A 16860-nucleotide genomic window follows, 5' to 3' on the forward strand; every position below is an offset into this window, starting at 1 on the left:
GGAAACTGGCAGTGGTTTCTGAATATTAAAGTAGTGGGTTTCATTTCATGAAAACAAATTCACTTAAAACCTCAATGACAAATACATGAACCAGTGATATTTATCCCACTATATGGTGAAATTACGGTTTAAGGATATCTGTGTTTAAAAACTGAATTTCCTATATAGCAGGTTTGCATTTTGAAGGCTCAGTTCAATCTCAAAAAAAAAAAAAAAAAAAAAAAAAAAGGACAGCATCTGAGAAATCTGAGAATCAGAATTCTCTTGTTTCTGCAGCCTGTTGTTATTGAACACTAAGAAATGCCTCCTGGGGGGGTCTTTTTTTTCCTCTAGTTGTGCCATCAAGTCCGACAATGGCCTCCTCCACTAGTCTGCCCTCGAACTGTAGCAGTTCCTCTGGGATTTTCTCCTTCTCACCAGCCAACATGGTCTCAGCAGTGAAACAGAAGAGTGCTTTTGCACCTGTTGTGAGACCGCAAACTTCTCCTCCTCCCACCTGCACCAGCACCAACGGCAACAGCCTGCAAGGTACGTGAAGCCCGGTCTGGAGAGTAGGTGGCTGCTCTCAAACTGTGAATTCCCAGTGCCTTGCAAGGCTCTAAGCAACACTGAGTTGTCAAAGGGGATAGAACACAGTGGGGGATCCCTGGTGGTCTCTGTCTCAAAGTCTCCTACTGTAAAGAGTAACTGGACTCCACCACCAGCCCGCCTTGTACCGTGCAGGTGTTTGGCAACCACCCTACTTCTAACTCAACTAATACTGCTGAATTGAGAGGCTGTGTCCTTTAAAGCACAGACCTACTGTTATGATAAAAACAAGTAATATTTCAGCTTACTAATACCGTCCTTTTTCTTTCTTTCCTCTCTTATTCCCTGTTGTCGTCCTTTATCAGACCAGTCTTTTGTGGACTCTAGCAAGTACTCCACTGCAGGGTCTCTCCAGGGGCTGGCCTTCTCCTGAAGTACGTCACTCAATCTTCCCTTCCTTTTTGTCCTTTGTCATAGTACACTTGTGCAGAAATCCTACTGAGAGCAAATAGACCTTTACAGAGCTTGGCACAAACCTTTCCTTTCATAAATAGGAGATGCATTACAAACTAACAGCAACATTTTCCAGTTTAACTCGTACCAGGGCAAACATTAGTTTCCACTGATTAATCTATTTCTGTGCCAATTAATTCCATAAATGGTGCAGGTCCTTTTGGAAAGCCTTTTGAACTGCTGGCATCAAGGGGCTACTCCTTTTCTGCCTCCCTTCCCCTCTCATTACAAGTATTCCAGCATTAGCACCTAAATCTGTTTGAAGTGTTGATGCAGGTGAGGGAGTGATGGACAAAAGCTTGTCAAACTGAGGGTGCTGCAAAGCCCAGCACCACCCACCTCATTGTTTGGCTCAACCTGTTTTACAACATGGTGCCTAAACCTTCTTGTGTAATTCCCTCACTGTGCATTAGTGTGCTGAGAGAGACATTTTCATGCTCGCTTAGATCCAGGAGTTTCCATAAGCAGGTGCATCCAGCTGCCTCCAACAGTGCCAGAGGTGGGAAAGATTTTGTGGTATGTGTTGTGCTTCCACCAGATCTGAGATCTGTTTCCTTTCCACATGCCTGTGCAAACTACCCAAAGAGCATGAGCGGGAAATAAAATCTATGATTGTCAAAGCCAGGTTCAGAAGGAGCTGTGCAGAGGCAAGGGAATATTGTTCCACAGACTCCACATGTCACTGTATGGCCTCTGGAAAGAGAAACACTGGGCTTGAAGGGATAATGCTGATAACACCATTAACAGCCAAAAAAAAAATCTATATGCAAGCAGAGTAGAAGGAATTAATTCATAAAGGCTGGGATCTATTGTGCCTGAAGGAAAACATTGTCCCTCAGTGCATGTTATTCTGGTGAATTGGGAAGAGGAATTCTTGAAGGTGCACAAACACACGCTCAGAAATTGCATAAATACTCAGGAAGGTTTATGCAGAACTTGGATACCTTCAATCAAGACTGTTGTAAATACAAACTGTGTCAGGAATTAAACACAACAAAATTTTCAGATGAGCTGTAGCATTTAGGAGATTCGTTTTTGGACATTTAAAAGATTGGGCACTGCTGACAGGCTACAAATTTTAAAAGCAACAGCTAAAAATATTTTCCATCTGAATTAAAAAAAAAATAAGCTTTTGAACATGTTAATGTTTTTTCCTCTCTTTACCTTGTCCCAACTTGCTGTTGCGGATGGAGAGAAAAAATGAGTAACAGGAGAAAGCTTTTTCAGGCACTGTTTTTCTTTTCACAAGACACAGAATTCTCAGATTCCATGTACTGTGTTATGAAAAGCAATTATGGAATGAGCTGAGAGCACTGGACACAACTGGGGCTTTCTGATTGCCTCCTCATTATGTCACATCCACCACACCTGTAATGCCCAGAAACCACACGGATCTGAGTGTTTTCCCTAATTTTTATTTAGCAATTCAGTTTTCATAATAGGAATGAGACACCAAGAGATGGTTCATTTTTCGGTCATCATTGAACTTCTCGGTGAGTTAAAGACACACAGCCTTTAGTCCCATGCCTTCTGACACCACCTGAGGCTTGTAATAATCACTCAGAGATGCACTGCCTGTTGTGCCTTAATGCTTAAATAAACAACCATGTATAAGGAGGCTGTCTTACCTCTCTTGGGCTTCTGGATACATCAGAAAGCAATCAAGCTTTCCTTATGTAGCTTAGATATCAGCAGTAACTCACTAAAACAGCAGCTAGGCTTATCTGTTGTTCTCTTTGCCATGCAATTTTGTAAAACCCAAAATGCATTATTTCTGTAATTTGCTAGCAGCAAATACAAATTAGTGTATGATAGAAGAAATAAAGGCCATTGGTTGGAGTTTCTCTTCTCTCTGCCCTCCCTTTTTGGAGGTGGTGTGATCTCATACCTACATTGTTTCCCACTGATATCTCTGTTTTCAGGATCAATAACATGCTACAGCTGAGAGAATTTGCATGACTAGATGTAGCACTTACGGAACAAAAGTGGAGTGATGTAAATGAAGACTTGCAAAGAATGGAAATATCAAAGCTTTTAGGCAGAAAAGATATCATTTGCCATTTGCCTTGTAATTTAATTCAGAATTTCAGAGCTCTTCAAAAATAATAATGCTTTGAAAAAATGAGTGTCTGTGGCATTTGTTTCCAATGGCAAAAGGTGCATGTCTGATCAGTAACCACAGGGAAATGCCCAAACCATGAAGGAAGGAATTGCAGTTATCTCACCTTTTTTTGGCTCTTAGGATACACAGCTGTGCTGTCCCAAGAGACACAATTCTTGACCACTTATTGGTGAGATTGATTTGGTTCTGATGAATTTTTTAGCTTGAGAATTTTTTGGTGGGATAATATCTTGACATGTTCTGAAGAACAGATACTTTTTCTAACGCAAAATTTCAATACATTTAGAATTTAGAAGGGGCTGAAAAGCACAAAAAAATGCTGAAGTAGTATGTACAGAGGATTAACTCTATTGCACTCATCACATATAGGAAGGCTCTACCCATTCCCATGTCCTCAACTCCTTGCTTACCTGAGTGGAAAAAGAGGGAGCTCTGTGGTCAGCTATGCCTTTCTCTGCACCAATGTCCTCTACACATCAGTGTCTTCCTGTAGGATTTAAAGCAACTTAACTCACCTCTCTATCCCTTTCATCCTCATTCTCAGCTCCTTGGAGAGCCCTTATGTGGGGTGGAAGCAATCAGTTCAGTAATTCCATGTAAAACCATTGCTGAATGATGAATTCCAATAATTGAAATGCCATTGCAACATGTCACCTCTGAGGATGGCCTGTTGCAAACACGCTGGATGTGTTTTGCATTCTCGCCTTCTCCTCTCATTTTATTTCATTTAATCAGTGCAGTTTACTCGAGCTGTTCTCCCCTTGCTGATTAGACTTGTAATTCTTGCACATATGGTGGTGTTTGTGGAGAAAACATTTCCCTCCTCTCCCCCTCCAACCCCAAATCTGTGAGTCTTTTACTTTGGCTCTGTTCTTATCAAATAATTGCAGCTGTAATTAAAGCACAATGAATCAGCATCAGTCACAGGGTTGAGTTCTTCCTTAAGAAATTACATGTCCAGATGTCTGCAATGGCAGGCAGTTCCAGCATTTAAATCATGTGCCCATGAAGTGCCACCAACCTGAAGGCAAATCTGTTTTCTACCTCTTGGCAAATAACTGTACAACTGGCATTTTAAGGACACATTGTTGTTACAGTTTTCATCATAAACTTGCATGACTACCCCTTGTAATGACCTGCTTGCTCACAGTATGTCACTTGGACTCTTGGTATGTTTGGTCTGCATTGTCCCCAGCAGATACAGAGAGATCAAGCTGGAAGTCAAACTACTTGGAAGACTATACCTGTTGACTTTTAATAAATGTCTCCCTTTTAAGAGAGGTGGTGGTTTCATACCATTATGCTTCCTAGCAGTGAGGCTAGGAAGCATAATAAAGAAATAGTGGTGATTCAATTTAGCCAACAAAAGAGAAAATATTCTAAATAAACATTAACATATGACTCACTCGATGTAGTTGGTGGTGTCTGCTACAAGTGTAATAAAATCATCAGATGCTGGTCTGCTAACCCACCACATAAGGATATATTTCAAATTGAAAATTAGATTTGAGAGTTTAAGTCCCTTTCTGAGCATCTGGAAAGACATACATAAGTCCCAGGGATGAACACTGAAGTTGTAAGAGAACTAGCATAGGAGAATGACCCATGTCAGTGTGACAATGCAAGGGACACCTTTCCAGGTCCCTAACAGTGGTGGCCTGCGGGACTCCAGCTGTTTTCTTATGTGTGGTGCAAATATCTGCTTTGCTTTTAAATGAGTAATAGAATGCATGGCAATGGCTGGGTCAAATTTAGGCCTCCTGTCCATTTCAAGATTTTGAAACTAAAATCAGAAAAATAAGTTGGGGTCTGATACTGATATTGGGGAAAACCAGTAATTTCTACAAGAAAACCAGTAATTTCAGCCAAGTCACTTGCAATTTAAACCACTTTCCAGTCAGGAGGCTTCCCATGATTACTGTGTACCTAGTTGTCTCTTATGAATGATACTTATGTATAAATTTAACTCAAAGTACAGCTGAATACATTTCTAGTAAATGTTTAAAGCTCTGAGGATTTTAAAAGTTGCTTGATAATGCAGAAAATTAACCTTTTCCCCCTCTTTTTCTCTCTCTCTCTCTTCCCCCCCACCCCTTTCCTTCTGACAGCTATATCTGGCATGATTGTTCCCCCCATGTGAAAGAATTGCCTTGAAGAATTTTATTAATGAAGAGGTTGAATTCTGCTTCAGAGAGAATCTGATACAAGTCCCAGAGTGGAACTTTTTACTCAGGCCTTTTTAAAAATAAAAAAGAAATAAAGAAGGATCTTACAATAACTGCAGATTTTTAAACAAAACAAAAATCACCATCCTTGCAAATACTGAAATTAACAATCTACAATTGCAAGGTGTTGATTCATGTTGTCCATCCCAAATACCTGGGAGATATATTTATTGTATGTTGATAAAAAAAGAAGTCCACTTTTTTTTTTCTTTGCGGGGTGGGGGCTTGCTTTTATTTCCTTCTGGTTTTTTGTGTTTTTTTAAGGCTTGATTTAACTCAACACCATTTGTCTTTTATAAATCATACAATTACACAAGGGACACTAGAGATGAAACTCCACATTTTTAATTTATGAATTATTTTTTTTTAAAGCTGTGTAAAGAAAAAATGGAGTGATGTCATTTACATACAAGTCTGTATGGGACAGAATAGAAGTGCCAGTTAGTTTTTCGTAGAAGAATTATGGCCATTTAATTAAGGGTCGGCTCATATATGTTGCTTATCCAGTGGTGACTTGCTAATATGATGCATTTTTAATGTTCTAATTAAATAGGTTTCACTCCCTAGAAAGCTGATATTTTTGGATGATGAGGGTGGGATGAGGAACCTCTGTCTTTAATATCAGGCTGAATAATTGTGTAAATAATGCAACAGGAAAAGTTCATCATGGGACACCAGGTTAGAAGGGGGCCCTAAGGTCTAACCTTTTTCAGCAAAACGTTGGTGAAAGGGAAAGTAAGGATGCAAACAGCAAACACGTTGCTCTTGAACCGAAAATCCAGTGCCTCTAGATATGATGCTAAAACTGCAGAATTAGGTGAGCACAGCTCTCTCTTTAGCTGATGTATCAGACTCCTTCCAAACGAGTGGCCTTCCCAAAGCGTAGCATCGCCTGAGCCGCGCTGGGAACACCGTTTGGATTTGGCCTGAGGACACAGACTGTGGCCATCCCTGTGGGGTTTTTCAGTGTAGCACTTCTCCCCTCGGCCTATTTTTATGGGGCAGGATGAGAACAGCCCCGGATGCCGTTCCCCATCCTCCCCACCTAAAAGCACAGGTTGCGTCAGCCTCCCACTGGGATCATTCCTGTATCAGTCGACCCTCTCAGTCTGTATCATACTATATAAAGCAACAGGTAACTGCTTTTGGATAGTGAATGGAAACATGAGGTTGGGGGGGGGGGTAGGGGCTGTTAGGAAGGTTTCAAATCAAAACCATAGCTTCTGTTTTACAAAAATTTTGCTATCATTATCTGGGAAGTGTTCTTAAAAACTATTAGTCAAAGAGGCAGCAAAGCTCTGAAGATGCATTACCTGATATTTTTTCTTTGCTGTTGTGTTTTGTATGTAGTTATAAATACTGTAGATTTTTTGTGATTTTTTGCCAAAGTTGTTGTTCTATTTATACATTTTAATGTCTTAAGACAGTTTTTCAATACCACAAAAAAAAAAAAAAAGAATTTTACTGCATATTTTGCAAAAAGAGCTCACTACCTTTAGCTTGCACATACTTGCAAATTAATTAAAGAAAAAAAAGCTTTTTGTTTCTGTTTTTTTGTTTGTTTGTTTGTTGGGGGATTTTGTAAAATATCCATATAAATAATGTATTTATCTTTGGAATTTGTACATTGCTTTTTGTCCCCTACAAGTTTATTTTATTGTGTATGTTTGCTATGTGAAAAGTGCTGATTTGTTTGGTCATTCACCGTTGTATTAGCTGTTTAAATGTGATTTTAATACATTTCATTTATAGGGTTGATTTTTTTAGTATTGTTTAAAACCATGCTTCCATTTTTTTTTAATTTCCACCCAAAAGCCATTGTCTATTTTTGTATTATTTGTAAGTTAAGAAGTTTTTTCCAATATATGGCAAAAGGTAGCATATTATTCTTGTAGCATTTAGTTATGTAGATTTACAAAAAAAATGTATCCTTTGCTTTTGAGGCTTAACAAAAACTAATGCTGTTTTACTCTATTAATATGCATGGGATTTCTCCTCTTTGGAGTGACGCATTTTTGTGCATTAAATATGGGGAGAAACTTCATAGAACTCAATGAAAATACTTTCTTTCTTAAGTCTGCTTGTATATTTCTCTGTCTTTCACATAAATATAAACCAGCAGATTGGATGCCTTAACAATGCAAATCATATTCATTTCACTTGTACATTGTACTGTGCACCAGAACTGTCAATCATCACTAACATTCTAAGAAAAAAAAAAAGGAATTGAAAAGCACAAAAGAACTGTTTTGTTACCTTAAAACAATATAACTTTTTTCTAGTCAAGCAAGAAATCATTTACAACGATGCTGCAACTGTGCATGCTTCCTGTATGAATTTTGCAATGGTTTTCACTAGAATGTCACAGTGTGATCTTTGGGGGGAAGGGAAGAAAACAGGATTTTTTTTTTTTTTTCATGGTGAGAAAATAAAAGAAGAGAAAACTGGAAAATGTGAGAGACATCAGTTTATTGCTTCTCTGTATTCCAAGTGATTATTCTAATTCACATAGTAAAGCAACAGCACGACAATGTAATCAAATTTAAAGCCATATTTTGTCCAGTGACACCGTCGATTACTCTTGTAGAACTCCACTCAGTCCTAGTGATTTTGACACCACTCTTAGCCACAATGTTTGTAGTCTCTAAGCCAGTGTCCAAAGATCCTTTGACAATGTGCATAATTTTGTTTTGTTGCAGCTACTTATCGTGATCTTATGAATGGGAATTTATCAAAAATCTCCCCTGCACCACCCTTGTCTTTTACAAAGTAAAAGATGCAGCTGTTTACAGAATATGGCTTTAAGTGGAAACATTCAGATTTCAGTTTTAACAAGGTGAAGCTTCACAATGACTGGATTGCATAAAGTAATGCCTATTTCCTCACAGTTGTACTAGGATGCAGCTAAAATGAAGTCATCTCTGAAACTACTAACCTTTCACCTTCTTATCTAAATCTTTTTGAATAGACACACACACTGTACAGTTCTATTGTTAGAGAAACTAACTACTGTAGAGATTGTTATAATTTTTTTGCAGAAATTCAAGCTGTAAAAACTTTTCAACTTTCACAATATTTAATTAAAGTTACTTCCTGTCTGTGAATACAGCTCCTAGTTGTGTGTTTATTTTTCTGCCTCTGCTAGCTATAAATGGGAAAAAAATAAAATACAGAAACCAGAGGCTAGTGAATTAAGGAGAAACAGAAATTCATGGAATTACACAATGAATCATAGTGAATGCTGGTGCATTGAAACTCCTTTTCGTCTATCTCTAATGGATTTCAAAGGATCTTCACCCAGAATGCTAAATTTCATCCTGTTATCATTAATCTTATTATTTCCATTGTTTTAGCCTTGTTTGCCCGAAGGGCCAACATATTTTTCTAGTGGATTTCAGGAGCATTTCTGGCTTTAGGTACTCAGCTGCAAGAGCTGTCTCTCTCTAAACACAGTGATCACACAAGGCACATTATATCCAGTGTCAGAGACCCAGGGAGATTTAAGTTTTCATCTTGGTATTATTTAAGTCAATGGCAACACTTCAGGGACCAGGTCTTGAGTGACCTGCTCAAGCCTAGATCCAGGAACTGCCCCAACCTCTGCTGAGCTGTAACTGGCTTCTTGACTTGACCGTGAAGGAGGCTCCTATAAAGTGTTTCCATTCTGCTGCCCTTCCTTAATGACAAATGCATCAGCTGCTAAATTCATTCTGGGTATTCTGTTTTGCTCTGTACTCCTCTGGCAGGAGAGGACCATGAGGAACTTTACTTCTGGCACGTGGAGGGCTGACATACTGGAACTTAACTTCTCTGTAATACAGAAGACCTTTAAACACCACACCTAATGCAAGGTTCCAAGCATTCCCGTGGAAGGAATAGGGACAATCAAAACCCTTTAAACACCCCACCTAATTCAAGGCTCCAAGCATTCCCTAGGGAGCAATGAGGATGTTTGGAGTTGCAGTTAAAATTTACTTACAAAAATTAAATTTGCTAAAAACATGAGCAGCTGGAAGTGTCTTCTTGCAATGTAAAGTGTTGGATATCTCTTAAATGTTAGCAGATCCACTCCAGTAGTTGTTAGAAGAAGGAAAGCTGTTGGCAAAGTCAGACCCCAAATGTGTTTATTCTGTCAGCACAAGAGATCTGTTTCTTCTGTCTGAGATAATTCTCCTGCTTCTCTTTCACTTGGTGTGAATATTGGCAGCTCTCACTGCAGCTGAGGGCTCTGTGAGTGCTCAACTCACTACAAAGATGTTGGGTCACATGAATCTGAAAAGCAGGCTGAAAGATTAAATTCAGGATGTAATATAACCTGTAATAGGTGAAGCAGAACAAGAGCTCTTTTTCAGTCTTTTGGATCCAATGACAATGACTTTGTTTGAAATTTAAATTTAGCCAGATTTAAAAAGAAAGGGGGGGTGGGCAGGGGATTAAGATGGCATGAGCCTTCTCATTCAGATGAAGAGGAGTCTGCTGGTCAGCCCCAGTGATATCCTGACAATCAAAACGGACCTCACCTGGGTGACAGCACTGTAATAGATGATGCTTTCTTGATGCCAAAACAAAACCCTCCAAAACCCAAATCATATGAAGACCAGGTGCAGGGTTCACATTCAGGCTGCAGAGAGACACATGGCCATTGATGGGTCATATGCCCAAAGGGAGAGGAGTGTCTTCTGTCATCAAACAGGGAAATCTAGATATAAGGTGTATAATGGCATGACTTATTGATGCCCTCTTGCCTCCTGGCTTCATAGATACTCTTAATTATGATTGTACTAATAAAACAGTGCAAAACCTAACAGTGAGCATTCCAAGTCCACTCAATACAACAAGGCCACCTCTCAGAGATGCTGTGCAGCAGCCTGACATTGAGCTTCACTGAGACACTTGGTCAGCTGGTTGCTGCCTCTCTGCTCACCCACCAGTTCTACTCACTGTGTCGTGTCATTGCCACCTCCTGCCTGTCCCCACCACCATTGTCTCAATGGCACACTGCCTGATTTGGGCCCCATTTGACATCTCTGTTTCCTCTACTCCCAGAAGGAGCTGGCTCTGGCATCCCTTTTCCCCAGCATCTAATGCTGATATTTCAGTAGGGGAGGTCAGGTCAATACTTTAGATAAATAAGTAATAGTTCCAACTCCACAACCCTCTTCACTCTTCCTCTCCTTGGTGCCCTTGAGGATACAACAAGACCAGAGCTTATGGCACTGCTCCAACATGATTGGCAGGTCATGTGAAAGAGCACACATCTTAGAAAACTTTAATAAAGTAATTCCAGGACACAAATGCCAATGACTACCCAGGTCACAGCCTAACAGCAGGAATGACAATTCTAGTTGGCTTTTTTGTGTAGGCCTGCAGCAGGAGTAGCAAATACAGTGCTCTAACACACATTTCTCCCAGAATTGCCAATGAAAATACTTCACCACTAATTTGGATGCATATTTGAAGATCTCAATCAAAAAAATTACTTAGATAATCACTTAACCCTTTCCTGAAACATATAACAAACTCTCTCCTATATGTCCAGTCCAGCCAAACTCTTTTTTATAGAGGAATGAAATTATTCTCTTCATTTTTTTTTGAAGTATATGAATCCCTAATTTTCCCACATTTATTTATGTCAAAATGTGTCTTGTTCTGTAGGTCCTTGCAAGAGTTTTAGCAGGTTTGCAAGAGTGTCTGACCATGTCTTGGTGATTCGCTGCAGCCTGGCAGCTCTTGACCAAACGTATCAGCAAGACATGGACTGAAGATGTCTGTAGCTCTGTACGAGTGTGCTCTGAAGGGGTACAGGTTATCTGGTTGAGAATAACTTCAAGATTAATTCTCCAGTGAGGAGGCCCCTCTGACTCTCTGTAAGAAGGCAGCAGCTCAGACCTGACCTTAGTTCAGGAGGCACAAAAATGCAGCCATGTTCGTGCACCTGTGTGTGTGTTGAAGGGACAGAGCTGTGACAAGCTCTGGGAAGCAAGCCCCAAGGTGAACCTGGCCATAAAAGTTAACTTTTCTTCAGGGTCGAGAGGAAAAGGGAGCACAAACATCGCACAGAGGCTCATCTGCTTCGTTGCTGTGCTTCAGCTTTCACCTCTCCTTCCTGCCAGACCCACACCCGCCCCCAGCTTCTCAGGGGTCCTGCCCACTGCCCCACTGCCTCCCTGCCCACCATTCCTGCCAGGAAGGGCTCTGCCTTCAGCCTCATTTCCACAGAGCATTCCTCACATTGTTCACCACAGCCTGCCCCAGGCACAGCCTCTCTCCCCCATCTCACCACCATTAACTTTGCCTTCAACCTCTGCTGCATCATTGCCTTCTCCTGAGGGTTCCCTATTTATATAGAGGGGAAAATGCTGTTGCTGGGACTGGAAATATTTTGTTACCTTTTTCTGCTTAAGTGCGAGGCATTTTTATCTGTGATCTCTGGAGACTTATGCTACAGTGGGACTGATTTTATCCACTTACTCAATGCACTTTAGTTCAATAATGATTACAGAACTTCTACATAATATATTAGGTATAGCTGATTTCCCAGGGTTTGTAGCCCTCTATCTCCCTAAGCATTTAAAAAGGAATCTCTCTGTGATAGGTATGTTATGAATGATACACTCCTTGACAGTCATGATGTAAAAGCAATAGCAGCAGTGGGTTGGGAAGGAAGAAGAGGCAAGCATTGGGCTGGAAAATGCCAAAGCCTGTGGATAATGCAACCCAGGAGCAATGACTTGCTTTGTTCATTTTATCACTGCTCTTTAGCCCATCTGCAGTGATTGCAATCTATGGAGTTCAGGCAACCCCGACCAGATTCCCAAACCCTCCCTCCATCTCCTTAACACAATCTGAGGGTTTTGGCACTTCACTGACTCCATATCAGGACTGGGTTGACCTGGTCTCTCTTTCCCTCTCATTCTCTTTTTTTAAGTACAAGTTGAGCTTTTCAGCTTGCTCAGCTGTGGATTTAGCAGCCATGAGCAGGCCTGTCTCAGCCAGCATGCCCAGCTCTGAGGTACCTGAAGGAATTTCAGAAAGCCTGAACGTTTGTTTTCTCCAACAGCAAAAGGAGTAGCAATATTTGCAGTCATGGCCTCCTACACACCTATGGTTGGACTGTGTGCCCCGACACAAGAGACCTGGTCCTCAGCTTTCCTCAGTATGAGAAGCTTTCTATGCATATTTCCCCAAACAGAGATTGCAAGGCTTCTCCATCCTCTGCTATCCCAGATGTTAGTGACCCTCTGCCTGTGTGTGCTCCATCTGCCCTCCCTGGCCTGGCTGCTCAGCACCCTGATGGCAGAAGCCATCCAGCTCACCTCCATAAAGCCCACTACTGCCTTGTTCAAAGCCAATTCATTTGCCATAAGGAATTTTTCACACTGAACCAACCACCTTGAACCAAGCATACAGCTCATCTTATTGTCACCAAACTCCCCAGTTGATGGTGATGGTGCTTTTTTTATTAATTTTTTTTTAATAAAACCCCCATTTTAATTAATTTTATGATAGTATCTTAATATCAGTAATGCTTTTTGGCAATGGGTTCCCCAGGCACAGTGTTGTATTTACTTCTTGTGCAATGGGGTGAGTGGCTGCTGCAGACCCGAGGGAATGGGGACAGGGATGGCTGGGAATGCTGCTGCCCCTGGCCAGCCCCAGTGGGGCAGTGCAGGGCAGCTCCCATCACTGCCACAGCCCCTGATTGACGTCAGGAAATAGCTCAAGGAAAGTTGCTACCAGCTAACAGCTGTTTCAACAGTTTTAATCACAAGGCGAGCTGTAAGATAAATAAATAAATAAAGCCTATGAAGTGACAAAACAAATGGCCTGGTATCGGAGACAGATTTGAAGCTTCTGGCTGCCTTCGTAGGAGAGCAGCCTGTGAGCTCTCACCCTCCCTCCCCCAAATAATTAATTTATCACTTAGCAGCACTGTGGCTCTCCAGAAGGCGCTTGGAGATGGCATTTGAAGGTGAACTCCAGCCCTCTGGAGGGGCCCGTGGGGCTGGGGAAAGAGGCAGCCGAGTGCTGGAGTCTACCGGTGAACCGGCAAAATCGCAGGAGGATTTATATCAACCTGCTCGAGCTACCATGAGCCAGCACGAGCTATTTTGTTCTGCCATCACAAATCACTGTTATGCCCTTTCTGCCTTAAACACTGTGGATCAGCTATAACAACACTTGATATTTATTTTATTTCAACTATCACTCTGATTTGTCAGGTGTATTTTTTATGCACAGCAGGTGTACCCTAATGGGGTTAGGGAATAAACAGCAAATTGATGGGCTTACACACCCATTAGCTAATGGATTACTAAGCAAAAGGGACTCTGTTTAACCCCACTGCACTTAGCCCACTGCTAGGAGGAATGTTAAAGACTATAAGCTAACACTCAAATGTCTCTTTGCGGACCCAGGGGAAGAGAGCTCAAACTTTAATGCATCGCTTTTGATAGGCAGGTGAATGAATGTGGCTATCATTATGCAATCACACAGATGTGGAACTATTTATCAGCCACACAACATGCCCCATGAACTCTGTGAGCTCCTGTCCTACCGTGCTGCCAGACTGTCCCTGTGGTGTACAGAAAGGGTTAAGCAGCATGAATTTCCCCCAGACAGAGGTGCTTCCCAATTCCACTTGCACAGTGCATGAAGGAATCACAGAGCTGCCACTGTGGCTCCACATTCCCATAACCCAGCACTACACACCTTGTTATGTGTATTTTTGTGCAAAGGCCTTGTGTCGACACCAGCTTTAATCAGTTATTTCAAGATAGATGTGCCTCGTTAGCATCAGAACAATGCAATTACTTCCCCTCCTCCCCTCTCTCCAAATCCTGGGGTTTTATTGGCCTATTAATGGTTTGATTTGTTGTTGGTAGAAACAAGAAGGATTCCAACTCATTGATCATATTATCCTACAGATATCCAGCAGAATAAATAAATGGGATAATAAAACCCAAACCATCCGCTCAAAGGTTACATTTTCTCAATCCTTTAGTTTTCTGCATCATAGTTTATGTTCCCTTTCAACCACAAATACACCGTTCACTGCAGTACATGACGGTTAAAAAAGGTCTGTAATGTTAAAGGTTATATTTGCAATCTTTTGCCATCTTTCTCACATGGAAACAAGTCCCACTGATCCCGCTGTCCACAGATGCAATAAGGAACAACCCTCTGACACAGGTGCATAATCAAAAGCCAATTCAAAAGGAGCCTTCTGTAAATATCACCTAGATCCAGGCATATGCATGCTTGGCTGGAAGCATCGGAAGAGTCCTGCTGACTTCAATGGGATGGCTCGGGCGTTTGAAGAGAAATAGGTGCATGTGTGCAGGAGAGGTGAAGGTCGAGGAATAAAAAAACCCAGAGAGAATATAGTTTTGTGTTGCTTTTCTCTAAGCAGTGACACAAAACCTCACAGCCAGGGGGAAGCTAAGGTCCTTTCATATTCCTTTGTGGCTGCCTGTTCCTGGGGTGCTTTCAGGTGTCCCTTGCATTTAGCTCTGTAGGCCTGTTGGGGTTGCAGGGCTGCTCAGACAGTGCTCTGAGGGATGTGGGATGTCTGTGGCAGAGAGAGGGGATGTGGCACTGATCATGGTCTCTCTGGTCTTTGCCTTTTTTCTGGCTCCTTCCCAGATCTGGGGAAAAGGAAAGAGCTTCAGACACCTGAGCTCCTCAGGTGGGTTAACAGCACTTCCACAGCAACTGCCACAGATACAGAGCAAGGATAGAAGACACTGTGATTTCAATATGATCAAACTGACAGCCCAGGTCCCTCCTTACTACGGGGACCAACAGTCAAGCAGAAATCTATTGATGCCCATTGAAAGGTGAAGTGCTCTGTTATCAACTCCCAGTGAACCTCTGCAAGTCTGGTGTGGTTCAGGTGATACAACTTTAGCTCAAGGTTGTAGCCTCTGCATTGGAGACAGTTTAATTTATGCTGGAATTCATCAGCATCAGTCTAAGAGGCTGGAGCAGCATAGCAACAAGCTTGTTAATAACTAAGCAATTATTTTACTCAACTTTTAGACCAAGGGGATACCCAAAATATCCGCATCTGTTTCATTTTGAGCTCTTATTGTTCCTTCCATGCTGTAGCTGAGGTTATTTTACAGCACCTGTCAGTCATAGCAGTAACAACTTCCACAGCAGCAGCTTCCACTTGGCAAGCTCACTGTACAGAAAGTGCTGTGATGGAGTGGAAAGGGTCTCTTTCTTAATATTATCTTCCCCTAGGATAGACTATCTTGCCCTCTCCAGCAGAACACGCTTGGATCACACTGCAGAGTTTCTGACTGCTGCTTTTAAAAAGGTATATCTGTTTGTTTCTATCAACACATTTCAGCTCCTCTGGCATGCTGTCTCTGCAGCTCTAATAGAGACACTTCACATGTAATAGGGTCACACAGTGATCCTCACGTTCAATTCCATTCTATCACCATGTTAAATTGAAACAATGTGTGTGCATCAGATTTCTGCAGTGCAGGGAAGCTGCAGCACCTACAAGTTTTGTGATGTGATGAAACTAATGATTTGGATTTTATTTTCTTGGTACCACATTCAGCTGGTGAACTCTTGAAAATACACCCTACCTCATTTTCTCTCTGTCTCTTTACCTCTCAAGAGCTTTCACCAACAGATCTACTTTCATGCCGGGGAAAAAAAAAAGTCATTCTATCAGTAATTTATGGAAATTAGAAAGCTGATTAGCATAAAGCTTCTACTTGTGATAGTGGGGTTACAAAAGTGGGTTGATAGGTAAAAATGATCTCCTTAGTGATAATTAACTTTGATCTCTTAAATAACTGTTAACTTTCATAAAGAAGGAGAGTACAAATGACATTTGCATCATGGCAACTGTAAAAAGGCAGAACATAACTTTCATTGGAGATTACATGATAAGCTCTGTTCTCACAGAAAATATACTCATTTCAAAGCAAAATGACATGGACTGTCAAGGACTGCTGGGTTTGTTCTTATATCCTGTGCTACCCTGAGTGCACTGAGATGAGACATTGCATATGCTTGTGTGAACAGCTCTGTACACCCATGTAAATGATATGTATTTATCTACAAGAAAATGACAATGCACACTCTGCTTAGCACTTCTATGAGACCATTCAACCAAGGACTCCCAAGTACTTTATAAACATTAATTCATTCTGACTATGTGACTGTGAGGTAAGTAAATATTAGTCTTATTGCAATATTATTGGGAAATGAAGAGACACAGCAGCTAAGAGACTTACTCAAGGTCAGTAGATTATAGCTCGAATCCCCAGGTTCTGGCTGTGTGTGCGGGAATGGCCCCCTGGCTCAGGAAATGTCTTTGGGCACTGGAGCTTCACTGTGCACTCCTTGAACTTTGCTCTGAGTACTGTTTTGAAAATTTTCCCATCAGTATTTATTTCTGAACAATTTCACAGTGCCTGTTTGGGGTTGGACAGTCCAACCACCTCT

At 41.3% G+C, this 16860-nt stretch overlaps 1 protein-coding gene across 8 annotated transcripts in view; it reads left to right on the plus strand.

Annotated features, from left to right (window-relative positions):
* The window catches only part of EBF1 (EBF transcription factor 1), a 272964-nt gene extending 265060 nt beyond the window's left edge, over window positions 1-7904 (plus strand). For 4 of the 8 annotated variants that reach the window (XM_051794241.1, XM_051794242.1, XM_051794243.1 and 1 more), the window contains exons 15-16: window positions 334-528; window positions 894-2146. In XM_051794241.1, coding sequence (XP_051650201.1) covers window positions 334-528; window positions 894-961 — 263 coding nt within the window. In that variant the 3' untranslated portion in view covers window positions 962-2146. Of the gene's footprint in view, window positions 1-333; window positions 529-893; window positions 2147-5271 lie in introns of those variants that run through there. The other 4 variants (XM_051794246.1, XM_051794247.1, XM_051794248.1 and 1 more) reach the window with 1 other exon arrangement.
* The last annotated feature ends 8956 nt before the right edge of the window (window positions 7905-16860 follow it).

The sequence above is a fragment of the Manacus candei genome, unplaced genomic scaffold, assembly GCF_025592945.1.
Source record: "Manacus candei isolate 608988 ecotype Guabito, Panama unplaced genomic scaffold, ASM2559294v1 h1tg000037l, whole genome shotgun sequence".
Classification (NCBI taxonomy): Eukaryota; Metazoa; Chordata; class Aves; order Passeriformes; family Pipridae; genus Manacus; species Manacus candei.